The following is a 27930-nucleotide window of genomic DNA, read 5'->3' as shown; positions in this document are numbered from 1 at the left end:
GAGAACATGTGAATAGATTATTAGTCGGTAAATAGTTTCTAGATGGATAGTTTGTGGCTTGAGAACATGTGAATAGATTATTAGTCAGTGAATAGTTTCTAGATGGATAGTTTGTGGCTTGAGAACATGTGGATAGATTATTAGTCGGTGAATAGTTTCTAGATGGCTAGTTTGTGGATTGAGAATATGTGAATAGATTATTAGTCGGTGAATAGTTTCTAGATGGATAGTTTGTGGCTTGAGAACATGTGAATAGATTATTAGTCGGTGAATAGTTTCTAGATGGATAGTTTGTGGCTTGAGAACATGTGAATAGATTATTAGTCAGTGAATAGTTTCTAGATGGATAGTTTGTGGATTGAGAGTTGGTCAATAGACATTTTGGTCTGGTTAGTTTTGTAGTCTGTTGGAGATAGTTTGTATATGAGTAGTTTGAGGATGGATTGTTTAGGGATGAGTGGTTTGTAGAGAGGGTGTAGATGGATGGTTTGTGGATAGAGCGTAAATGAAAGGTTTTTGGAGGGATACTTTATGCACACAGGGTGTTTGTGGATAGTTGGTTTGTGGATGGATGTTTTTTAGACAGGGTGTAGATGGGTGGTTTGTGGATGGAGGGATACATTGTACATAAAAGGTTTTTAGAAGGATAGTTAAGCACTCAGAGTGTTTGTGGATAGGTGGCTTGTGGATGGATGGTTTGTAGGTGTTATAGATTCGTGATTTTTTGCCGATGGAATAGTAAGTGAAACCCCTTCCCCTATGTGCTGCCAATAATTGCTCTGTGTATTTACCTGAACAATGTTATTCTACCAGGCAAGGCCCGGTTCCCCGGTGGACATCTTTGCCCATTACGATCAGGTGTCCTGTTTGCACAAGCTCTGTTTGATAAGCATTACTGTATGTTCTTTTTCAAGATGCCTACTCCAGTAGTCAAAATAGCATGAAATTTAATTTTCCGCCTATTTGAGCAAGGGAGATAGGGCCTGAAAGCCAGGGTGGCGATAAGCCTGCTCGCCACAAGGGCCCGGGGCCGGGGCGGCATCTGCGGCTCCCGGTTTAACAGCTGAATGTTTGGGAACAACACTCGAGTGTCTCCCGGAGAGGGGCCATTAATGCGAGGACGCCGCCCGCCCCCAGCCGCTGCCTTGTCCCATCTTCCCCCGTTGCTGGGTGCAAACAGCGAGCCCGGACTCTGTTTGCCAAGCCGGCTGTGACAATATGGCCCTCAAATATTTGTCAGCCGCCGGCGCAGAGGTCTTGTATAAATACGTGTTTCTCTGGCGCAGGGCGAGAGGTGCGCAGTCTTTCCAGAGGGCCCTGACTTCATCAGCGACAGGTAAGGGGGTGACAGCCACCCAGGGGAGAGCAGGCACGGTGGCACCCACAGAAAGTCCCGGGAAAGGGTTGGGTCAAGCGGGGGGTTCGTTTTCCTCAAAGGGAATGTTTCATTCGCGGAGACATGTTTTTTTTTTAAATCACTGAATGTAGACACGTCTTAAGCAGTAATCCCGGCTCCCCACTTGACCAAATTGTGTGGTCCTGGCCAAAAGCGCTTAGCCTAAATTCGGACACATCGAGGAGCTACGTCCAAGACCGTGCTATACCGACAGGAAATGTGACATGCCTCAGGTGCGAAGTCCGGCGTGCGAGTGCTATACTTTCCTCTTCACACGTTTCATGAAATAAAATCCTATTTCAGTTTTGTTTATTAATAGTATACTTAAGGTTCCTCGCTACACAAAGCGCTTTGAGTGGAAGCGCTATACAGTCAATGAATAGCTCCGCGAGCCGCAGTGTCTTTATCCGTCAAGACTGTGTCCGAAAAAGAGGACTAATGTCTGTTCCACCACGCGGAAGCAGTTTGGGTGCAAGGGCGCTCCTTCCTCATTTCATCGCCTCGGAAGGATGAAAGTCGGAGTCTCCATTGTCGGTATTCGGGACGGCAGCTTCGAATTGCACATCATAAGTCTCTGACGTAACCAATCAATTGGAATCTAAAAAGAAAGAAAATATGTTTTGTAAACTGCAGGTCAATTGTCTCGACTCGATTCATAATTAATTGCCAATTTGATCCCCGTCGCGTCCTTCTACCACTATGACTACGACAGAGGTGCTCTTTTTTGCCACTATTACCTGAATTACCTTGGCCCCATTTTTTCTTCTGCTCTTATGGGGTAGTGCCCTGTAGGTGTGCTTCTAGGCGCACATTAAGTGTAGAGGAGTCTCTCTCTAGCTCGCTCGGTTCGAGCATGAAAACGCAGACGACTTTCCGATGCAGCTCGGTGGGCTAATGCTCATTTAGCATGATCACATGTCCGACTTAACGTTTCCCCGTTCTCAGGCCGATAAAAACCGGTTATTTTGGTGGTTGGTATCAACTCACGTCTAAGTCCGATAGACTCATTTCGTGGCTGTGCTCTATAAGTATACACGCAGAATAATCAATATATTTAACTCAAGGAAACTTTCATTTTTTCGGGGGTAAGCACGGGGAGATTAAGTGATTTTTCCAGAATCACAGGATGTTGAGCCGACTCCCAGGCCTGAATCTTGTTCCCCAGCACCAAGGGGGGCAGCTCTGGCCATTAGGCCACATGCTCGCTTTCCCCGAACACATCTTCTAGGCATTTGTTCTCTTGAGAAGCATTCACTGTGGCGTGGAATTGTTGACGCAGGAGTGTTTAGGAGAATATTTACGAGCCCCTTGTGCCACTTGGAGGGTCACTTATTATCTCAAAATCCAAAATCATATTTATGAGGTCACGCAAAGCCACTTTGCCTGGCTTTCAATGGCCTCATATTTATGAAATAAGGCAAGGCAGCGCAAATTGCTGCGTTGCCTCGCTCTGCGCTAGGGAGGCGTTCCATGGGCGTTGCGCTGGGTTTCCCATGCAACACCCATGGGTTTTGATGCTTCTTAAGATTTAGAAAACCATGTGAAAGTGCGGAAGCGCCAAAACCTTACGGCTCCCCAGGGCAGGCGCAACGAGCAGAAATAAGAATTTCTCCTAGTTTTTTCCTCTTTCTATGGGTGCTGCATTTGCAACACCAATATAAAGGGGAAAACACCTCCCAGAATTGTTTTTGTAGAACTAGGTGCCCCTTCCTGTACAAAAACAATCCTACCGACAACAAAGGCATCCTTGGACCATGGCGCAAGGGTGACTCCATTGGCGCTCGGCTGCCGTAATGGTGCCAGCTCAGGAGGAAAGGGTAGGAATGTACGGCATTGGATAAATACGGTGCATTCCTGCCCTTTTACTGTGATATAGGGCAACTCAGAGCTGCTCTAGGCCAAAACCCCATTAACGATTCCCATAGTCTGTGGTATATTTACTAAGATTTGGGCTGGCGTGGCGCAATGGAATGTAAAACGTGAGCCCTTCTTTAATAGGCCCTTGTGCCACTGTTGCATCACTTGTTGTGACTCAATGATGACCCAAAACATTAAATCATATTTATAAAGCCACACAAAGCCACTTTGTGTGGCTTTGAGTGGCCTCATAAATATGGAGTTAAGCAAGGCAGTGCAAATCGGAGTGTTGCCGTAATCAGCACGAAGGAGGCGTGCCACGGGCGTTGCAGTGGGTGTTTCCCCACAACACCCATGGATTCTGAGGCAGCCCCAGGTTTACGAGACTGTGTAAACCTGGGGGTGCGCTAAAACCTTACGTCTACCCAGGGGGGGTGCAATAGGGAGAAACATCACTATTTCTCCTCGTTTTTTCCTCTTACTATGTTTGCTGCAGAGAAAGAGAAAAAAGCATCCCAGGATTGTTTTGGTGCAGGAAAGTACCCCTTCTGGCACGAAAATAATCCCGCATGCAAGGCAGACACACTTGCACCATGGTCCAAGGGTGACTGCGCTGGTGCTAGGCTACTGAAATGGCACCAGCGCAGGCAGAGAGCAGGGATGCGCTGTATGCCATAGATACAGCGCATTCCTGCCTTTTCCCTTTGATGCAAGGCAGCGCATTAAGATAACATACTGCGCTGTCCTGTGCCAAAATCCCATAAATTTGCCCGGTAGTGTCTATTTACTACACACTAAAAAGGCTTGCAAGCACAAAGCAAAAATGTTTGTACCACACAATTGCTTAGCAAATCTTTTGCAAATATACTCCTAATACATGCAGCTGCTGGGAATACCTATAAGGATTATGAGTGTTCTTAATTAACTTAGCCCCAGATTTACGAACATTTTGACCTGGGTATTCATTACTTTTGCAATGCAAACCTGATGCAAAGTGTTAAAGCAGGATTTACTGTCCAATGCAAATTTGGATTTGCATTAGATGGTATCCCAAAGTAACGCAAAGTTGTGCAATGAGCTGCCTGAGGGTACTTTGCATCAAGGGGCATTCCATAAGTGGTGCATGGGCATTCCCATGCATTTCCCCATGGGTTATGATGCAAATCTCTAACTATAAAGAATCATAGACAGGGGTTTGTGTAAAATCCTTCACCGCCTTGAGGTAGGTGCAACAAGGAGAAATGCTTTCATTTCTCTTTGTTTTTGCTCCCTTGAATGTGTGCTGCATTGTACGGCACACATACAAAGTGAGGAAAGCATATGTTTTGTACCGGAAGGGCTTCCCTAAAGTACAAAACCTATGCTTTAGGGAACACAGATACCCTTGCATAAGGTGAAAGGATGTCTGTGGCTGCCAAAAGTGCACCAGCGCTGGAGAAAGGATAACAGTGGCACATCGTAGTACATCTGACACTTTCCTGCTCTCTCCCTTTCACGCAACGCAGCCCAGCATTCAGGACATAATTTCAGGCAGGCAGGCACTATTAGATGCTGAGGACTGCACATTTTCATTTAAAAGAGAGAGAACCAGCACTTCTCAGGACGAACAGATACTCTGAGGGTGCACTTGAAATCTCAAGAAAGAAAATAAATGACCAACAAAGTGAGTGTGGGAGAACTATAGGATGGTTTGAAATACCAAGAAAGCGAGTGCAGTCAAAGGAAACTCAGGTCCGTATGTATTAAAAATTGTGTGAAATTCTACAGCGCAGATTTACACAAAATGAAAAAAAATAATTGTGCAGTGACATATTTACAATGCGGTGAGCAAAAAATGCCAAGCCAGAAATAGCAGTAAGCGGTGTCCTGCATTGTATTCGTATGCATGCACAGATAAGTATAACCTTTTATGCACCATCAAGCAAAATCCGGAAATTGTGTAATTTCCCAGAACTTGCCTGTAACACTTGGAACCATCACATGATTTTGTGGTTGTCCATTGTTTACACCTGGTTTCATTTGGCACTAGGAACCAGTGCAAAAATGGGCTATGCAACTTCAGTGGATCTTTCTTGGTTTGAAATCGTATGGGTGTTTGCGCTCGTTCTGCCCCATTATGCCCGCTTTGCAGAAATTAGCGCAACCTTGGCGCTATACAACGCAAAGGCATTTGATGCTACACTTTCCACTCAAAATTTCCTTTTGCGCTTGAAAGTTGATTGAACCTGCCATTTGTGCGGCTTTGTGTCACAAAACACCACTTAGTGTATTGCCGGGACTTGTGCTAACCAATAGTAAATCCACACCTGAGTACAATTTGAGCAAATGGCGTCCAAAGCTGAGTGAGTGCAGTGCAGGGAGAGTGAGTATAGTATAGGGTTACTGAGTGCAGTCCTCAATTATTGGGTGCAGTGCCAAAGAGTGAATACAATGCTAGGAAAGGTGAAGAGAGTGAATGTAGTGCAGGCAGATTAAGTGTAAAATATTGTGGTTCTAAATTAAATATTAGACCTCTACCCGGCTGGGCAAGTCAATTTACAATATAGTTTCCATTGTGTCTATATTTACCTTTTGACTATATCCCTCCTTGCATAGGACCGCTGTTGTCTTTACTCTTTGGCAGATTAAGTGTAGCAGGCGTAGAGTATGTGCATCACCAGTAGAGTAAATCCAGGGAGAGTGAGTGAAATTTAATGTCAGGGCCATGAGAATAACACCGGTGCATGCTGAGTGAGTGCAGTACTAGGAGAATATGTCCAGTGCTATGAGAGTGAGCGCAGTGAGACACATAGATTTTTGGCATAGTGTTGTATGGGTACTTGTGTGAATGACTTCTGATGCAGGTGGGTGCAGTCTCAGTGGGAGTCGCAACATCTGGCACCCAGCTCAACTGGTGAAAGAACGTCAAAGCAGTGTGTGTGTGGAAAGAAGTGGGGGCAGGTTTACTAAGATTTTGTGCTGGCACGAAGTTACACAAAGCAGCGCTAGGTCTTGCATTTACTTTCCAGAGCAAAAGGTGTTTCGTGCTGGAAAGGTGCCCTTTTCTCTGTGTAAATAGTGAGTGCTCTGCATTGCCCCACTTTGCTCCAATAGGCGTTACACAGTGCTTAATTTGAGCTGGTTGTTTCCGGTATTCAGCCCAGCACTTAATCATCAACACAAGCACTTTTCAGGACACATTTATTTATGATTGGTACAGGGAGATTAAGTGATTAGCCCAGAATTGCAGGATGTTGTGCCGACGCCGAGACTCGAACCTGGTTCCCCAGCTCCGAAGTCAGCAGGTCTGGCCATTGCCACATCTGGCCATTGCCACATTCTCTACCCTTTTCATGCACATCGCTTCGTTGAGCTGGTCATAAAAAAACAAAACTAGAAAGGAAAGCTATTATATTCCCCTGCCCTGCTATATGTGGATTGTATAGGGCTGAAATGCGAGTATGGTTGATGGGCAATTTGTTGGCAGATTTTTGCACTGGGAGATGTTCTCCTTAAGTGGTGTATTTATGAGTGGCTGTGTGGGTGTCTGAGTGGCTGTATGGGTGTCTGAGTGGCTGTGTGGGTGTCTGAGTGGCTGTGTGGGTGTCTGAGTGGCTGTGTGGGTGAATAGGTGGGTGTGTGACTTTCAGTGGTTTTGTATGAGTGAAATCTGAGCCTAACTATAATGTCCCTGTCACCTTTAGTTTTTTCAGTATATTCACTGAGCTATAATTGCTGAATTTCAAAGGTTTTTTTTGTAGGAGTGAAATCTGAGCCTAAATAGAATGTCACTGTGGGCTGCCAGCGGCATTTTGCTCATGCTGGGCCCCACGCAGGAGGTAAATAGCAGGACTTGGTAGAAGAGTTTTAGAATTCCAAGGGAGATAGGAAAAGGTGGCAACCACACAGAATTTTTGTAGGTAATGTTGAGCAGAGAAAGGTGTTTATCTGGGTCCAGAGGTTTAAGAAAAAAAATGACCCCCCTCCTGTCAAGCCTTGAAGATAATGCAGTGGATTAATGCCTGCATTGTAGATATCCCCTTGTAAAATGGAGGTCGCGGGTGTAAATCTGGGCATGGTCCACTCTGCCGTTCACCCTTCCTAGGTCGATAAAGTATGTACCATTGAGTTGGATAATAATTAGCACGATTAAATCGCATAGACTCCTGATAGATAGTGGAGTTTACTATATAATTAGGGATAATAATAATAACAATATTAACACTACTACTACTACTAACAATAATAATGTATTGGTGGTACCTGCCTAGTCCTGGGTGTTCTACTGTTCTTGATGGGGTTGTTGGCTCCTGAGTAGGTCCATTGGAAGGGTTGCAGATTAGTGGAGAGTCTGCCGCAGAGCATTATTTCAGTTTGTTTTTTGATCTGCTTCATTTGGCTGCAGCATGTTTAGACACTGACTGCCAGGAGCATCTAACTCAGGTTGGTGGGTTGGTCAGTCTGTGTTTTGCTCGAATCTGACCCATGTAATATCTGTACACTTGAGAAGGGTGAGGCAAAGAGGAGCCGTAGGTTGGGCCCTAGAGGATCATGCTGGGGCAGGGGATACATTCTTGTGGCTGATGAAAAGACGCAGATGGGCTTGGGAGTACTGAGGGGGAACAGGTTGATTTTTTTTACTTTCTCCCAGGCCAGCGTGACCAGAGACCAATAACTGGCGCTTTGTGTTTTTGGTGCCATTTTAATTCAAACTTTCAAAAATTCCCATCTCCGGTTCTATTTATTGGATATTTGTCATTTTAGTCATTAAAATGTACTATATTTTTCTAACTTGAGTTGAAATATTTATTGTGTTGTGTTTTCACTTTATTACTCTTTGAGTGCTGCATACATACTTTACACTTTGCCCCTAAGTTAAGCCAGAATTCTTTTGTGCAATGCTACCAGAGGATAAAGAACAGGTTTATTTAGGGACTTTGTGGTTCATGCTGACAAGGATTATGATTATGATCAACTAATACTCCAGTTTCTTCCACTTAGTAAAAAGAAGTGATGAAATGCAGCGCAAAAAGCTGCCGTGCATTACATTGCATCGGGGAGCAGTTCCATTAGTGGAGCATGGGCGTTCCAGTGTATTCAACCCACGAATTTATTTGATTTTATTATTTTATTTGAAAGTTTTTATATAGCGCGAACAAGATCTTTGCAGATATCAGAGCGCTTTACAAGGACAAGGGGGTGATAGAATAATAGTATGTAATAGTTGAGGTAGTTAGGTACAAGGTGCATAGTTACGTAGGTAGGTCAAAATACAAGAGGTAGGTCAAAGTTGAGGTAGTGTAGGTACAAGGTGCATTTTAATGGAAACCCATAATTACTAAGTTCTGTAAAGCTGGGCTTGTGCCAAAATGTTGTGCCTACCAGAGGCAGGCATAACAAGGAGAAATATCTTTATTTCTCCTAGTTACTTCTTCCTGTGTGCTACTTTCTGCAGGATACACATAGGAATAAGCCTCAAAGGATTGGTTTTGTGCCGGAAGGAATTACTTCCTCCACAAAAACAATCCTACCCACAACACAGACACCCTTGGACCATGGCCTACGGGTGCCTGCGTTGGTGCTAGGAAGCCACAAGTGCACCAGCGTAGGCACTGCCAGCGCTACGCATGAGCAGTGTTGGCATCTGCCCAGAGCCTATCTCCTCCTCACAACTAAGGAGCCACGCACCAGATCACTCCCTTTCACAATACCCCAGTGTTATGAGGCCCCGGTAAGCAGCAGAGACGCAGCACCCACGCAAGGTCCAGGGGACGCAGTGAAGGTGTCCCCTCATCCCCTGGGCCTCGCAGGCCTGGGCTAAAAGACCTTCAGAAAATCTAACTGCTGCCTCTGCATGAAAACAGCAATTAGATAGACACTTAATGCGCCCTTAGATGGGAAGTGAGCCCCACCCCTGTATGAATGAAAAGCAGGGTGTCCTGCAGGGCTCGCAATAAAAGAAACATGTCCCATCACCCAGGATAAAGAAAAGGGAGATAATGTCATCACAATTCAAAAACGCATATGTCATTTACACACAGAATCATTTTACCTTAGTACATGAGATTATAGTACTGTATTGAGATGTATTTATTAAAAGTGAGTGTTTTTTAACATCAACGTAGAAAAATTTCTGCCCTGCTCTGATGAGAATGGTATTAGTGCTGTTAGAAATGTGATTTCTGGTTAGCTAAGGCTTGCGCCTAAGCCAGGCAGAAACCACCACTCTAGTCAGGGCAAGGGAGTTACACGCTGAAGATAAGCCCTGCTCACCCCCTTGGTAGCTCGGCACGAGCAGTCAGGCTTATTCCAGAGGCAATGTGTAAAGCGGTTGCACAACACACTCACACAGCAGCAACACGCTAGGCACACCACAAAAGAAACTCCACACAAGATTATATAAAAAATAGCCTTTGTATTATCCAGAACACATTAGAATCATAATCACACATATGCTATGCCAACTGCACTAGGTAATAATTTACAAGGGATTATATCCATGACAGGGCCAATTGGGCCACTGTCAGAACCATCAGAAAACACACAGGTGGCAAATATAAACACAGCCAGTACCTACTGGCAACATACTGTAATCAGCATTAGCAACATAAACGCATTATGTCTGCATCACTTTACGCATAAAACACATTATGTATAAATTATAGGCATAAACACATTATGCAATAGGCATTACACTAGGGCCTGGCACCCTACCAACACTGACCCCCGGCCAACTGGCCTTCTGTGGGGCTCAAATGCCCTTTGTCCTCCAAAGTCAGGTCTCTAACTGGGGCGAGGGTGCTAGCCACCCTGGTCTCTCTAGAGACCCAAACAATGCCCCTTACGTTGCAGCAGCGGTGTTGTACAGAAGACACCCACACAGCACGTATTTCAATGTGCTTTGATGTGTGGTAATGAACAAAGTGGAGGTTGGTGAAATAAAGTATTTGCCTTGGATCACATAATTTGGTTAAGTAGAGAACCCTGGATTTATCCATTTTCACATTGTGCAATTCAGCCTCTTCAGGGTATCTATTTATGACATTAAAGCCTAATATTTCATCTTTAGTTATTGGAGGAGGAGAGTAGAGCCCGGATGACAGGCAGGGTCCATATAGTATTTCTTTGGAGTTTTACTTGGCACAAACCTTGGCCATGGACATAAGAGCTATTTACAACAGACCCAGACTACGTACATTCTTTTTCCAGCACAGAGATCTGCCTGGATTCACAGAATGTTGAGCCAAGGCCGGGATTCAAGCTTGGCTTAACATGATGGATGGTGGGCAGCTGTAGCCACTAGGCCACATCGCCTCCTGTGAAAGTTCAGCTCATTTTGGGATTAAGGTACCAAGAGGACCTTGAGCTTAGCAGAGCCAGGCCACTGATTCGAGTTTTCATTGGCTTTCCCATCTATAATAACATACACAAGAGACTAATGTTAGGAGGGGAAGAACCCATGAAAAAATATATTTAAAAAAAATAGGAGTGGGGAGGTAGAAAGGAAGAGATGGATGTAAAGGAGGAGAATTGCTGAAGCAAGGTAAGAGGCTAGGGGGAGAAGAGTGATAAAGAACAGCATATGGAAGGAAAATGCTGATATAAGAGGGGCAGAACTACCAAGAAGTGGCTGGTGTGAAAAGGGAGAGGTTGATGTAAAGGGAACAGAACCAGCAAAAAAATGTTGAGGCGGGAGAAGGTGAGAGGCTGGTTAGAAAGATAAGCATTAAGGAGTAGAGCATTGAGGGGAAAAATGAACATAAGTGTGGTAGAATCAGAGAGACGGGAAGATGCTAAGGGAGAAATAAGAGATGAACTTGAGATTATACCAGTGTGAAGTGGATACAAGAGGGGACTGAACCAGCAAGAGCAGGTAATAGGTTGGGACGAGAATAGGTTAAAAGTAAAACACGGAGTGGAGAGGTGGATGCAAGTTGGCAAAATCAGCAAAAAACGTAAGAGTCTGGAGAACAGGTAAACATGTCTTCAAACCAGTGTCTGCTGCTCAGTCCTTTGAGCCTTCTGCCAAAGTTTGCAATTCCCTATCACTTTATTTTCCACATAAAAAATATTTTAAAATTGTCTTAGTTTTGAGATGCATGTGATTTCAGCCTGCTCTGTGTGTACTCCAGAGGGAAACTGGCTATACCGGACATCAGGAGTTTCCCAGGGAGACTGGAAGGGTAGGGGCAGGTTTTGTAAGTGGGGACCCATTATCTGCCCCAGTAACAAAAACAGCATGCAAGCATAATTCACTCAGTTTTGTTTCCAGACTCCCAGGACCAGCCAGTGCTTCACAGTTGCACCCCCAAACATCCCTTGTTGTGGTCAGACTCGCTCAGTATCCACCGCGCGGGGGCTGGTCTGACAGAATTGCCAGGTCTGCTTTGGGTTCCTAGTCTGGCCCTGGGGTACTCTATTACTCCTCTAGCCCTTTCTTTCAAATCTCACTCCCAGTGGTACCCTTTCTTGCACAAATCCTGACCGGAGATTTAGAGATTATAGCTCCTGCACTGAACTCCCTTGGCACTATCTTGCTTGCCTCATCATAAGTTCCTGCCAATGTAAAAACGAATAAAGCTCTGGTTGTTTCTCTGCTCAAAAAACCTTCAGCTGGTACAAAACATCTCTACATCTTCTGACATCTCTTTGCTACCCTTTTCTCAAGTATCCCACGACATTTTTCTGAAAAAATCAGAAGTATGTTGTGAGGCAATTTCTTTGGGTCAGGGGCCATAGATGAGTAATGGGCAGCATCAGTGGAGGATACTGTTGGTCATCATTGCTGGTTCAGAACTGACTATTTTATTTGGTTAAGAGTTATTCGTTGTAGAAACTTGTCTCTCCAAAGGTGGCAGCAGCTAGCAGGCAATGTTTACTCCAGGATGTGATAAATGTATTGGTAATGAAATATTCTATTCACAAGGGCATTTTGCACCACCGGAGCGTCACTTTTACTGACGCTCCGGTAGAGCAATACCCGTCTCCATATTTACAAAGCGCCGTTAAACCCCTTTGCCTGACTTAATGCTGCTTTGTAAATGTCGCACCCTTTCACGCAGATATCTGCATGAAAGTGGCGTGCAAAGGGTGTTGCTGTGGGCTTTTCACCGCAACATATATTGCTTTTTGGTGCTGCCCCAGATTTACAAGGATCTGCAAATCGCTTTGATCCATTACTTTTGAAAGAAGATGTTAATTGTCATTCATATAGGGCATAGTCTAGCTTTACTATTGCACTGAAGTACTTTGGTAGTCTTTGGATCACTTTCGAGTGGTTTGAGGTTAACATTGCAGGCCAGACTCTGACTCGGTTTGCGAGATGATCGGTCAGTGGGGTTTTGGCCTCTGTTGGGTGAGTGACTTAGAAAGTTGTGGGTTTGAAGGGGTGAGGCCGGAGAACTGTCCCAGATCACTTATGTGTCTTCTCGTGAGATGCACCTGCCCTTTGCATGGCAATTGCTCACATGTGTTAGGCAGATAGGGGCATTAGGTGCTGTTGGTTGCCCTGGAGCCATTTTATATTAGAGCAGTCTTGGGTGCAGTGCTTAATTTGAGCTGGTAGTTTCCGGTGCTTGGCTCTAGCACATAATTGTCAGCACAAGCTCTAGTCAGACCCTCCAGCATTTCGTGATTTTGTGATTCACTAAAATATTGCGAAATCAGCTGACAAGCACGATGGCCGCAATATTTTCTATTTCGGCCGCAAAAAAAGGTCTCCCGACAGGAATAAGAAAAAATGCTATTTTATTGGCTGCACGAGCATACGTCACCACGTGAAGGCGCTGTACAGCCGTAATAGCTGCCTGCTTCCTCCATTACAATATTGAAGAAAGATTCTCTGGCACATTCTGTAAAGGCTATAAATGATGCATGGTGTGTGCATCCTTTATTGGGACAACTAGACATGGATGCCCTACAGGACACATCTGCCGCCACCAAATGTTGTCTGGGACCCAGTGACCCATCAATGGCTCAAAGTGGCAGAGGCTGGCCGGCTCTTGCTCTTCAGATCGCAGGCTCGACTGCTTCAAGTGTTCACGTAATTGCAGGTCAAAAATGAGGATCCCAGCATGGGGATGGGCGGGGCCGGCAGAGAAGGAAAAGGACTCTGTCTTTTCCTTCTTGCCCAGAGAATAGAACAACAGTGTCCACTTCTGCTCTGCCACTTCAGCTTTTCTTTCTTCCTCCTGTTCCCTGCTCACTTACTGAAAACGGTGACTTCAAGAAATGTTTCTCACCCTCTCTTTCCTTCTTTCGTTTATTTGTTCCACTGTGAAATGGACCCAAAAAGAAAAACACTGGAAATGTCGTCTTTTTCTGACGATTTTCTTTTCCAAAGTGCAGCTTCAGGAATAAAAGGTTCAAAATATGAAAAATAAATAACTAAAGAAAGCCAGACACAGTGGTAGCAAAGTGGCCAGATTGATTTTATTCACACCCAAACACATTTGCGCCAATCTATAGTTTGCGAGTGAAGCGCTACTTTTGTTTTTTTGTCTTTCTTTGAATTGCATTGCGAACTAGTGCACCAATCCAGGAGGTACTGCAACACTTGGATTGGAAAACAAAATGTGTTCCGTGGCTCTGTGTTCAGGGGCGTGGTCTTTTTACCATACTGCTTAAGTTTAGTAAGGAAATAAGCAATGGACATTGAAATGGGTCCATTCAGGGCCCTGTAGCCATTTCCTTAACTTTTCAGGCAAACGCCCTCACTGATTTCTGAATAGTGAGTGTAAAAGCGTTACAGTAACCATGTTGTTCCTGCTTACATTTCACATGCTTTACTCAATCTTGCACTCCCTATGAGTGTTTGCCTTTTCCAGGTTGTTGCAGCTTTTTTTTGTAGGCAGCATTTTGCTCTTGTCTAGTTCGTAATTTAAATTGAGCCATGTCAGGGTGTTTATAGCGGGCACAATTGGGTTGGAGTTTAAGGCAGTGTGAGTATCTCTCAGTGGGGCAGTATGGTGTTCCGTGTGGGAGAGGATGTGACACCATGGTCAGAGCTGCAGAATTTGGAACTAGGGAACCTGGTTCTGAAGGATGATTATTGCGAGATATCAGTCCTGTCAGCACTACCTATAAAGGGAGTCAGTTCACGGGCACAAGAGGAGGCTGTGTGACTGCACCCAGGGAGCGAAGGGGGACTGTGTGACTGCACCCAGGGAGTAAAGGAGGCTGTGTGACTGAAACCAGAGAATGAAGGGAGCTGCATGACTGAAACCAGAGAGGCAAAGGGCTGCATCTTAAACCAGAGGGTGGAGGGAGCTGCGTGACTCAAACCAGAATGAGAAATGGGCTGCGTGACTTAAACCAGAGAGTGAAGTAAGCTGTGTGACTGAAACCAGGGAGTGGTGTAAGTGGTGCCCTGGCAGGGGTACATACATGGGCGCTAGAACATCGCAGGGAGAAATAGAGTCCCCTCCCAGAGGTTAGTAGATTTGAGATGTGCTTCCGTAGAGCTGAAGAAACTTTAACATGCGTATTTAAAAGTGGAATACTCTGCTAAAACAGGTCCATTGATTTAGTGAGGAAAAGGAATGATTACAAGTAAAATAAAGTGCTGCAATATTGCTGCAAAATTTGAATTTTTTTGTAGCTAAATTTAAATGTTTGTGCTGCAAAATTTGCAAATCCATGCCGCAATATTCTGGGGGGTCTGTCTAGTGACAGTCCGCTATATGGTGGTGCTGTCTCGTTAAGTTTGGGATGAGCACAAGAAGTGTGTTTAATAAGAGGAAACACATAAAAAAGAGTCTGAATTGTATCTTTTAGGAGTGCGACAGTTTGTAGTTGTGTTAGTACTGTCATTGGCAGTATGGCAGGGGCAACGGATGATGCAGGCAGCAGTGGCCTCCCGAGAAGGGCCCTGGCACTTACTGTTTACAAATTAAGCACTGATGTATGTTCATAGTGCCAATATCGGCCCACTCACCAGCCCTCCCGCAGCAACATGCATGTATCGTAAATAAGCAGACAAGACAACTTTTTGTTGGGATAAAGTCGCTGCAGGTTTATTGGCATATATATATGCCAACATGGTGGGTTATCTTACAGACGATCCAAAGGCAAGCCGCCCCTCGCGCCCTACCACCTGATAGGCCAACTTGCATCGTGGCCCTAGCCAATCGGTGCTTAGCGGTTGTGGGACGTGTCGGTAGGCCCGCAGAATTCTGTCTTCGTACATTTAGAGGCAGGAAGGTTTGCTGTAGAATTCTGCTGTGCTCACGGTGACACTCGGCTGTGGGCCTCATTACCAGTGCCAGGCTACAGAGCCCGTATTAACCCCGACCTAGAATTACCAATACAAGGGGCATCGCTAATAGTACGAGGCCGGAATTACCAAGGATGACTGGGTGTACTCTGAGAATCCCTTCAAAAATGACTGTTCAATGCAAACGTAATATATACTTTAATGCCAATGTAAAGTGAAATGCTCTACATTGTATACATTCGTACTGATATCTAAGTATATAGATGCAATAAGTGTACTACTTCATGTTAATAAATCAAAAATAAAGTTGAAAAAAAAATAATGACCGTTTACTGGAGGAATCGAGAATATCGCCCTCAATCCCTCTGGGAATTACTCCGTTTCCAGGAAGTTTGATCTTGACATTGTGACTGCTTTTTGCAGCCAGACTCTTCGCCTGTGTAAATAAAATGCGCTGCTTGCATTTTTAAAAAATTATATTAATGGTTTGCGTGTTATCATCAGTGTTAAAACACAAAAACATTTACCTTTTTATTTTTTTACCTTTAAAAAAAAAACATGCAGTGCAATTTATGTATGCACTGGTAGTGAATATTTTGATGTGCTAACCAAGGCATTTTGTAGTTTGTTTTCAAAGTCTTTCTCTCTGAGTAAGTTCAAATCTCACTTATTCTGTTGAATGCGAGTAATGTTATTTACAGTAGGTGAACAATGCTATTGTATTTGTGTTGTGTGTATGCGACCATCATGAATCCCAGCTGCCTGCTGACCACCTTGTTATTTTTGTCTCCTCAGACTGTGGAATCCGTACCTATCCCTGACTAAAAATGGCTGCCGGGGTGATCCGAACCATGTCCGAGTTCTGCCTCCTACCTGCCTCCTTCCAGCGCCCTTACCTCCCCACCAGCCTCGAGGCCATGAAGCTGGACTTTCAGGAGACCTCTGACGAAGAAGAACTGGATGAAGAGGAGGAGGAGGAGGACGAGATGGAATATGAGGGATCAGACGACGGCTCCGTCAGCCTTGAGATGGCGATTGGCAAAGCTAGCCCTGAGCTCAATGACGCAGACATGACCAGTCAGCTTCTTCACTTCTCTGATCTCATCAGCCGAGACATCCAGAGGTACTTTGGGAGGAAGTCTAAAGAGGATGACCCAGACTCCTGCAATATCTATGAGGATTACTTGTCCCCTGCAAAGTCTGGGCGCGAGATGTACTATGCTGATCTGGTGAGGATTGCACAAAATGGCGGCAGCGATGACGATCCCTACAGCCCCACCTCGCCGCCGGTGGAGATCAACCAGCAGGTCCTGAAGTCCATCTGTTGCCAGGATGGGCCAAGGACAGTTGGGCCTCTCGCAGAGCTCTTTGAGGTGGGCCTCAGGCGATACATCCGGCATAGGGTCTCAGAAGAACAGGAGAACAAAAGGCCAAGGGTTGCCAGGAAATACGAGCAGCTCATCCCCATGCACAAGCGGCAGCTGCCGCTCTCGTTTTGGAAGGAGCCAACGCCGGCTCTGTCCTGCCTCCTGAACACCAGTGCACCCGACTTCAGTGACTTGCTGGCTAACTGGACATCAGAAAGCGGGCAGGAGATGCAGCAGGCCAGCCGGGACCTGGCCAATGAGCTCAGCCGGCAGGCACTGGAGGAGGACCACTTCAGCTAAAACTTAGTTTCACCTACTCGTGCCTGATTGTGCATGGTTGATTGTTCCATTGAATAGTGAAAGCCGGAAAGTCAAAGCAAGGAGTCACCGCCAACCAGAGACAGGAGTCCTAACCAAATCTCAATATTGACTGGTACTGGCTAAATGGTATTTCCTTTTGGGCAGTAACAATGCACCATAGTACGTACTGCCAGCCATTCGTGTAGTTCTGTTCGTGCAACAGGCAAATGTGAGTTTCGCTTAAAGAAGCAATTGGTTCATGGAAGTGGTAGAGAACGACAGAGAAATCAGGCCTGTCAGATACTTAACACAACATTTGGAGCAGTCACGGAAAGGCCCTGCACTCTACAATGAGTAAAGGCACTTTACTGTAGCCAATCGACTGAGTGACAGCGAGTGAGCAGAGACCGAAGCTGAGAGACAGTTGGGGAGAAAACAGTGAACCGACTGATGGGGAGGGAATGGAGACCTCAGCTGAGTGACAGTGAGCGAACAGGCCAAGTAGAAGTGAGGGTTGCGGGACTGTGCGAGAGTGACATATGGGGACAGAGAACAGCAAAGACGAAATGGCTGACAGTGAGCAAGTAGGGGCAACAAGCCAGAGATAGTGAGTGAGTACAGAGTGGCTTTCTGAGGGAGCAAGGACAACACATCAAGGGTAGTGATGGAGCACAGAGGCCCTTGGGATAGTGAAGGAGCAGGGGTTGGAAGGGAGTGACAAGTAGGACAGGTGAGGGGATAGTGGGCTGATTGACAGTGAGGAATCAGGGACAGATAGATAAAAGGCAGTAAAGGAATAGGAATGGCAGACTATGGAACAATAAAGAGCTTGGGGACAGGAGAGTGGCAGTGTGGGAGCAGAGGTCGACCGATGGTCATGTAACAGTGATGGAGCAGAAACGCCTGTAAGTCACTGACTATGCCAAGCCACTCTACGGTACCCGCGTGTCTCTGTAAACTGTTCTGTGGGGTTGCTCAGTCTCTTTTGTGTATGGTTTCTCTGTGATTGTGTATTCAAGACTGCTCCACACCTGCTTGCATTGTTGGATTTCGACGGTGCATATATTACCAGCTGGAGCTGTGCAGCCTCCAGCTCTTCCCAGAAACCTTGTCTAATTATGACTGAATACGTTGGGCCTGATTCACAAAAGTAACTTGCACTTTTGAGTAAGTTTACACTTGTGGCTGCTACGTTTTGGTATTCACAAACTGTACTTTTGTAGAAACTTACACTTGGATAGTAAGTCCGGCACTACACACATTAACCACTAGTACTGCAACATCCTCCCATAGAAAATAATCGCAGTAGGGACATACTACGAAAATATACGTTACTACAAAAGTATTATTTACTACTCAAGAGAAAATTGGGAATACTGAAAAGTTGTAAAATGACTCAAAAGTGTTAGTTATTACAAAAGTGCAGTTTGTGAATAGCACTTTGTAGTACGTTTTGTACTACTAGTGTATTTCTACAAAACTTACTATAATGTGCAGTTTGTGAATCAGGCTCATTGTGTGTGCCTTTGTGAATCAAAGGCTGCTCTCTCAAGAGGGAGAACAAAATGATATACTCCCAGTGTTCTAATAAGCACATTTTTATAAATAGGAGATGCTTTGTAATTTGTACTTATCATTGCCCCGACCTAGAAGAGGCTGCATCCCCTACCCAAGGTTACCCACTTATTACATTCTACAGTGCCACCATATTCCACTCCAGGTTTTTCTTCTACACTCCATTGTACTTGAGATATTTACCAAATAGTTTAGTTGAGGTAAACCAGGACCACAACTCCCAGATTGCATTAGGTTTCTAAGAAAGCTCATGCCTGGAAGATGTTGGGCTTGACAATGTTTTGCTGCCATAACTTGAAATATCCTTAACCCTAGCATTGCTGCTAGACTAAACGCAAAGATGGGCAAATAGAGAGAGGCCCTCTTGCCACTTTCCATATGAACAGAGGGTCCAGAGAATCAACAACATAGTCTCAAGGAACAAGGACTAGAGAGAATCCAAATCATCGTCCCTCAGAATTAAGGAACCAGATGATCCATATCAAAGTCACCCAGAATCAGGGGCAGAGGATCCATATCATAGTCATTCACAGCAGCCTTGCATAACAAAGAGGGGCAGGATATCCAATAAACAGTCACTCAGAACTGTCCCTAAGGTGACTGTCTTTCCATGTAATAGTCACTAAGAACAGCGGGCCCCCAAAGAGTCTACAGGATAATTTCAAAGTCACTCAGAACAGGGTTACGAGATGATTCATGCCATAGTCACTTAGGCCAGGGTGATTAGAGACTCTACATCAATAACGCACAACAAAGAGACCAGACAATCTATGTCATATTCACCATGAAGATGGGAACCAGACAGTTCATGTCACAGTCACTCAGAAAAGGGGACCATATAATTTATACCATAGTTCTATAGACAGGGAGACCAGAGGATCTACACCACAGTCACTCAGAACGGAAGGTTCGCCCAATCCGTGTCATAGTCACTTACATCAGGTGTTTCAACAAATCCATGTTTAGTCACTCAGAACACGGGGTTCAGTCATTGCACGTCTAGTCGCTTGGAACAGTGGGTTCAGCCAATCCACGTCTAGTCGCTCAGAAGAGGGGATTCAGGCCAATCCACGTCTAGTCTCTCAGAACAAGGGGAATCAGCCAATCTATTTTATAAACACTCAAAACAAGGAGTCCAAAGAAGAGAAATTGCTTTGAGAGAGCAAACCACTGCTCTGTATAAAATGAGGTGAAAAAGTAGATTTCAGATTACCGTGGGAAAAAGAGACAAGAAGTTTAGGACTAAGTGGCCCTGACAGAAACATTCTGCACTGACACCTTAATCATGAATCCATGCCCGCGAAGTAAGAAATGATCATGGCTTTCCACAACTTTGCAAATCTAAAGTGTATTTTTCATTATAACTTCTTTGGTTGTTTTTTATTCTGCTCTGACTATTCAATGCCACTTGACCATCGTTGCAACATCTGTGATTCCTGCTCTGTGCAAATAAATGTTTATTTTTGATATTTCATGCCTTGACTTCTGTTATTGACATGGGGATTGGGTTCTATCTTGAGCTACAGCTAGGTTGCTGTTTTTGGAAGGCCCAATTAAGCACATAAGAGGTGGCTATCTGAGAGGGATCTGTTGGTATGGCCTTGCTGTATGCATTCTTAGTGATTGACGATGAACCAGTGTATCCCTGCTCCTTTCTTTTCTATTTTCTCTTGCCTTATATTTCCTTTGCCTCTCAACTACCTAATATCTTCAATGACTTCCTTCCTCCCCAATGTCTCTGAAGAAAATGTTGACCTTGATCAGAGAAATTGCTCATTCACTGAGAACTGCCCATTTCTTTTGGTCATCCACGCCCTGTCAGATTTCCTTAGCCCCCAATGTGGGTCCTGCTTCTGCATAAATGAGGAAAGTAGGTGAGTATTTTCATACCTTCTTCTAGTTATCAGTACAGAAGTGTGGAGGTATCTGGATTTAGACAGACCCACCAGAGAAGCTTTTACTCTTGGCAGGCCATTGATAAGGGATCACAACAAAAGCCTCGAATCAGTACACTCACAAAAGCTGAGGCCATATTTCCAAAGTTTTGATGCAACGCAATGCAGCAAAATGCCTTGCTGGGCTGGGTCAAATGGAGAGAGCACTCTGCACCAGCACACTGTGCTCTTCCTAGTGCAGACACTCTTGCACCAGGGCGCAAAGGCACCTGCGTTGCAGACAGGATTGTTTTTGTGCATGAAGGGGCACCTTCCTGCACAAAAACAATCCTCAAAGGAATTTTCCAGAATGCAGCACATGTAGAACAAGCATTTACAATACAATGGTTTCGCCTTTGGAAAAGTTTGAGCTATTGGCATTGTAAATGACAAAATTTGTATTTATGTGTTGGTTTTGAAAACAGATAAATAAATGACATTGTCATTTACATTGCCATTAGCTTAATCTCTCGCAAATGTGAGACCTATTGTACCCTACGGACGAGCTCAGCAGACAGCAATTACTACCACACACCCAGAGCCAGCCACGCACACACACACCCAGAGGCAGTCAGCAGGGCCCGGTGCAGCTCTTCCTGGCTATCACCTCCTTTCCCTGCTGGTCTTTCCTCCCCACTGACCTTCTCCTTGTTGGTCACAGCAGCACATATTCTCCAGTGCCAAACGTGGAAAGCTACCGGCAAAGAAGGACCAGTCGCTGACAATAATCTCTTCCAGTTGAGAAGCGAGGACTTCTCAAAGTCCAAGTGAAGCACCAGTTACTGGTGCAAAGACACTGATAACTATCCTACTTTGGGTGTGCGAAAGTTAAAAAATCAACTACCAATTCTGCGACACAGAGCCCTCATCGCCAGGCAACAGCCAGTAGTATAAGAAAATGAAGTGATTTTACCACACTGTCCAGTAAACTTTTACAGCAGTGAAAAGGAGGAGCTCTTCACACACCCTGATTTAGATCTAAGACAGGAGTCACACCTTAAACGAACTTGAGTACTGTTAAGCGGATGAATGCAAAAACAAAGCAGATCAGAGAAAAAAGTCACTTAGGACAGGATTGCGATACTGAGAGGGTCTAGGTTCATCAGTGCTTCCAGCAAGAGTAGCTACCCAGATTTGGTTTCTAGTGTGGTAGGACCAGTCAGGCTTACTCTTTCCCTGGAACGGGACGCTCGAGGCTTACCTGAGTGGCTCTATGGGATTTCTGCTACTCGCTCGATTTGACTCGCGCTTTTTGCGCATTTTAATGAAATTTTATCATCTGTGTTCCTAATTAAATTTTTGTTGTGCAGGTACTCCTGGTGATGCGCGCTGGGCATTATTAGCGCCGCATCTGCTCCCCTTCATTCACCACTCGGCCCCTGCAGGAGATCAAAGTCCTGCCGGGACTCGTAGTTGGCCGCCATCTTGGGTGAGGAGGGTCACTAGGCGAGCGGTATAGCGCTCGGCCCCTCACTTCATCAGCCCTATAAAATGGCGCCCCCCCACAGGGAGCGCAGCGGATGGGCGCAGCGGGCACGCCATCAGCGCACCGAAGTCGCGCCAAAGTCCAGCCTGCCTGCGCCCGTCCGCGGCCAGACGGGCCCAGGGCCCTGGGGCGCTGCTCCCTCCATCTCTTACTCCTCTGCCACACTTAGAGGCCTACAGCACCCTCCTTGTACCCTTCTGTCTACCATTTGGGACCGCCTTGTATCCCTTGGCATCTCGGCTGACACACCCTCTCCCAGGCTTACCCATAAACCCTCGTCGGCCTCCACCCCGTCCGAGACCCTTACCCGTATACTTTACCTTAACACACGTTCCCTTCCCCAACATCACGCCGATATCTTTCTCCTGCTGACAGCTGAGAACCCCGATGTCCTGTTGCTCACTGAGACCTGGCTGTCTGATCTTTCCCTCCCTGACACTCTGGCTGCCCTGCCCCCTAACTACTACATGTTGAATGCCAATCGGCCTACAGCTCGGCGTGGCGGGGGGGTGGCGGCAATCATACGGAAAGATCTGACATTCATTGCTTCTTCTTCGCTATGTCTCCCTGAGGTTGAGAATCTTGTCATCAGCCTGGCAACGGAAGCTGGTGCCTTGACCCTCATCGTCCTATATCGTCCCCCCACCCCTATGCCCCTGTTTCCTGCTGCCCTCAGTGAACAGCTCGCTGCCCTGATGACTTCTTCCGCCCGCATCGCCATGTTCGGTGATTTCAATTCCTGGTTTAACCATGCCGATGCCGGCCCCCACGCCACTGAATTGTTTGAGGCACTCCTCAGTCTAAACCTGACCCAGCATGTCACCACCCCTACTCATACCGGGGGCCACATCCTGGATCACATTTGGACGCAGGGGGTATCGTTCACCGGTCCGAGTATCTCTCCCTGCGTTTGGTCTGACCACTCGTTGATTGAGCCCTCTATTTCTGTAAAGGGCCTGGTCAAGCCACCCCTGCTGGAGGGCGGGATTGCTCGGAAATGGAACGCTCTTGATTCCTTTGCCTTTCTCTCCTTCCTTGCAGAGACTCAGCCCCCACCCAGCAACACTCTAGGTGTCAACATACTAGATGCTAATATTGCTCATTGGCTCACTACCGCTAGCAACCAATTCGCCCCCCTGTCCCGCTTCCCCCGCTCACGCCATAGCAAATCCCACAAATGGTTCAACTCAACACTGAAATTACAACACCTCGAGCTGCGCCAATTGGAGCGCAGGTGGAGGCGCAATTATTCTAGCACAGACAGGGAGGTGTACGTGCTCGTACGCAAAGCATATAAAAAAGCCATCATTGCAACTAAGTCTGCTTTTTTCTCTGAGAGAACATCAACAGCCCCCAACAAATCCAAAGAGATATTCAAGGTCCTTGGCGAACTAACATCGGACACCAGGACACTTCCGAATTTGCCCCCCTCCGCAGAGTCATGTAATGCCTTGAACATCTTTTTTATCGACAAGATCTTGGCCATTAAAAATTCCATCCCTCACTCCCCTCTCTCAGCCATAGCTGCAGTCCCTCCCATTAACACCTCCACTCTGACTCGTTTTCCCACACTCGATCCCGACTCCCTAGCCAAGTTGGCCACTCGGTGTAATCTGGCTCCCCCAAGGATTGTTGTCCTCCTTCTGTGTTTTGCGATATCTGTCACACTCTTCCGCACTGCATTTTACCCCTACTCAATACTTCCCTCAATTCTGGCACAGTCCCTAGATCTTTCAAGGAGGCTGTACTGGTGCCCCTGCTGAAGAAACCTGGCGAGGACCCAGCGGTCCTTGCCAACTATTGGCCCATCTCTCTCTTGCCCTACCTGTCTAAAATCCTGGAGGCACACGTGACTACTTGCCTCTCGCAATTCATTGAGGAGTCCAACCTCCTGGAAATGAACCAGGCCGGCTTCAGACCAGCCCATTCCACCGAGGCTGTGATCCTCGCGGTGTTGGACAACCTCAGATGTAATGCCGACAGAGGACGCCCCCAGGCATTGGTCCTACTGGATTTGTCGGCGGCATTCGACACGGTGGATCACAACATCTTACTCCACCGTGTCGAGTCCGCCAGAGTCCGCGGCCTTGCCTTGTCCTGGGTTAAGTCTTTCTTAGAGGGTAGATTCCAAGCAGTCAGTTTGGGTCCCTTCAGCGCCACCAGTGCACCTTCATCTTGTGGGGTCCCCCAGGGTTCTTCTCTGTCCCCCCTCCTTTTTAATTTGTACCTTCAGCCTCTCATCCACTCCCTGGGCAGTTGGGACGTCACCGTATTCAATTACGCTGACGACTTACAAATTATTTTTCCCCTTTCCTCCCCTGACGCCGTTACCAACTTTAAGGCGGTCATGATACACATCCAGCATTGGATGAATCAAAATCAATTAAAGCTCAACCCTGGGAAAACTGAGCTCCTCCTCCCTGGGAGAAGCGCTTCCCACTGGGGCCCACAGTACTGGCCATCCGAGCTTGGTCCATCTCCCTCTCCTACTGGCTGTGTAAAGAGTCTCGGTGTCATTATCAACTCTGAGCTCACTCTCAAGGCCCAGGTGAGCGCCGTAACATCTTTCTGCATGTTTCAACTACACAGGATACGGAAAGCTGCCCACCTCTTGACCCCCGAAGCTTTGCTACAAGTCCTAATAGCACTGGTGATGTCTCGTCTGGATTTTTCCAATTCCTTGTATCTTGGCCTCTCCAAATCCCTGCTGTCTAGGTTACAGATCATCCAAAACCAGGCTGCCAGACTGGCATTCAAAATCCCCAGATGGCAGTCGGCCAAACCTTTACTACATCAACTACATTGGCTACCAGTTAGCGAAAGGATAGCCTTTAAGGTCGGCTGCCTGGTTTTCAAAGCCTTGACTGGTCCCTCTCCTGTTTTTTTAAGTCCCTGGTTATCCCCTACTGCCCCTCCCGTACTCTGAAGTCCACTCACCTTCAGCTCCTAGTCATTCCCCGGTTCAAACTTACCAAATTAGGTGGCCGCAGCTTCTCTCATCTGGCTCCCAAGTTGGAATTCTTTTCCACTCTCACTTAAGTCCTCATATTCCTTTTTATCATTTAGGAAATCTTTAAAAACTCTGCTTTTCTCAAACGCCCAATAAAATCCCTCTTGTACAGTTTCAGTGTCCTATCAGCGCCAGGAAACTCATGGTGACAGTGCGCTCAACAAATGCCCATTACCATAACATAACATAACATAACTCCGTATTGCCTCAACTGTAAAATACAGCTAGGTCTGTGGACCTGAGGGAACCTGAATCAAAGTACTGGCTACGCTGCCAAGTGCATACCCCCTGAGATACCCAGAACTAACCTTAGCTCTCTGGCATCTGCATTTGTTTTAGGACGCGACACAAATCAAAGCACCTCATGATCAGATCATGCCAGGGCTACGGCACGATGAAGCACTCCTGATAATGTTTCAACCAGCTCAGGCACAGGAGTTTATTGGGACCAGACTGTAGGCCAAAGTCTTTGTGAATGCAGATCAGGCAAGTGAGAGGCGATGTGGATGCACATTGGTAGAGGCTCTAAAGGCAAACTGCAAAGAGAGGAATCTGATTCCCCCACACACAGAACCCTGTAATTCTCTATAGCATGACAGAGAGAATGCAATGCACATTTGCAAGCATCAGTGTCCGGTGACACCTGTTCAACCTTGTACAAAGCAAATCCTTCCATCATTTTGGCTTGCCACGTTCACAGGCCATAAAATATTCCCCAGCACTCTGACAGTCTGTGTTACGGTATTTTGAGACAGGATACGGTGTACCTTAATCTAGGAGCGCTCAACAAATAATCAGTCAAATAATGACACTCCCAACCTGACGATTTTTGTATCATGCGCAACCTGGACCTCAAGCGTCACTGGGTACAGAGACAGTTCTGTCTATCTCTAGGATTGCATAACTCCGCTCATCTGTGGAAGTACATTATCACTCGTCTCTGGGCCTTCCAGACCCAAATCTCTGAGCTGCAAGACACGCCCCCCCCCTACCCCCGCTCCAAATCAGTCTCTCTCACAGTACACAATTATTGCCAATCTCAAAATAAACCATCTTCCCAAAGTCTGGCTTTGACACACTCTATGCGACTTTACCCCTTACCCGTTATTTGGGGTACACAAACCCACACCTTGCCAAACTTTACTATGCAAGGCTTCACATCTTGCTCGTCTCATGTTATAAAGGACTGTGACTGTCACTTTACTATTTCAAGGTGTGTGGCTCCAGCCCCTGTCATTCTCTGAGCGTACATGACGGCGTTAAATGCCTATATCTGGATCTGATTCATGCCTGTCTCACGGAGGAACGACCCACGCCTATCTGTAGACGTGTGCAGCATACCTCCTCATCCGCCTTCAATGTCCCCATTTATGGATGCACCCGAGCCCTTCCTATTTCACTTGGTGTATAAAATGACCCTCCATGTCCCGAGATGTACATTTAACCCGGTCTATTAAGGCATACGACAAGCCTCGAACTAGCCATCGCTTGATATACATGGTCAGTAACTCTGCTAGTGGCTGCTATGGGTCCCTGGTGCCGGTTGCCGGTTCTAGCTGTTTATTACTTCCCTCCATAAGCCTGTCTGCTTGTGTATATGACCTCTCTCTTCCTTGTTTACAATGTACACTCCCTAACAGTGTTTCTGCATACTCCCTTCAGTACTACTAGGGCACGCTCATCATTCCGGCGAGAATCCATAAGGGAGAATGTGGATATTCATCTACGGGAAAAAGGGATGCGTTATATTGCCACTGCCCTGAATAGTCTGCACTTCCTGTAGTGCTTCCTCCTTGGTCAGCAATGGCCGCCGCGCCCACATTCCCCGACCGCCCCGGCTCTTACCTGCACGTAGTTGTTTTCGCAGTAGTCAGCCACCCGTGTCTGATTTTGATGGCTCTCGATGAGCGCCCGCTTGCCGGCAGGGATCTCGTCCTCCAGCAGCATCTGCAGCTCTGCCATTTTACAGCATCCCCCTCCCGTCTCCAGCCACAGCCCGGTTACCACCGCCCTCCCGCCGGGGATTCTGGGATTGCCAGCCTCGCTCTCACATACACGGTTCACCTCTTCACACCCCTGCCTAGCCGACTGACACCGCCTACAGTATCCTGGGAAATGTAGTCTTTCCACATCTGCTTTCTCTTTAACTAGAATGAAAGGGCAAAAAGAAAACCTGCGTCTAGTAGACCCCCCATTGTGTATATATCAACATAATTTGTGCAACGATGGCCTTGGCACCAATCGCTGAAAATACTGGAACTTTCTGCCATACAAAAGATTTTGTGAAAAAGACACCAAAAGAGGAAACTGTGTTCATGGTGAAAGTGGAAGCTTTATCGCAAGACTTTACCGGGAACTAACGAATTAGTCATATCCGAATACCATCACCCCATTTGCAAAGTAAAAACAAGAAGCACAGGCACACGGACAGCGGGGGTGGTGGTGGTGGGGGGAGGGGCGGGAACAGGCAGCGGGAGGGGGGGCGGGAAGGCAAGGAAAAACAAGCACTCACCTGGACTTCCTGCGGCGGTCGGCCGCGGAATGGCCAAAAGAAACCTGGAAGACAAAAAAAAATAAACCCCGCCCACGGCCGCATGACGTTGCGGAGGGAAGAAATCGCGGGAACGCCCACGAATCTGGTCCGGCCATGACGGACAGATCTCTGTTCCAATGGCTAGCCTCCATTTATGGAGCTAGCCAATGGAACAGAGGGCGGATTCCCAAGCCACAAACTATTCTCATTAGGTTTTCACCTGCGTGAAAAGCTGCGCAGTGCCCAGCTTTCACTTAGGCGAAACCTAAAAAGGAAACC

General features: G+C 46.4%; 1 protein-coding gene across 1 annotated transcript; it reads left to right on the top strand.

Moving 5' to 3' along the window:
* Positions 1–1289: 1289 nt before the first annotated feature.
* PERCC1 (proline and glutamate rich with coiled coil 1) lies at positions 1290–20157 on the top strand. Its single transcript, XM_086939843.1, has 2 exons — positions 1290–1336; positions 16242–20157. Exon 2 carries the CDS (start codon positions 16274–16276, stop codon positions 17111–17113), a length of 840 nt encoding a protein of 279 aa, XP_086795969.1. The 5' UTR covers positions 1290–1336; positions 16242–16273; the 3' UTR covers positions 17114–20157.
* The last annotated feature ends 7773 nt before the right edge of the window (positions 20158–27930 follow it).

The sequence above is a fragment of the Lissotriton vulgaris genome, chromosome 10 (assembly GCF_964263255.1).
Source record: "Lissotriton vulgaris chromosome 10, aLisVul1.2, whole genome shotgun sequence".
In the NCBI taxonomy this organism is placed as follows: domain Eukaryota; kingdom Metazoa; phylum Chordata; class Amphibia; order Caudata; family Salamandridae; genus Lissotriton; species Lissotriton vulgaris.
Note: the sequence above shows the minus strand (reverse complement) of the source record. Positions and strands in the feature narration are given on the sequence as shown.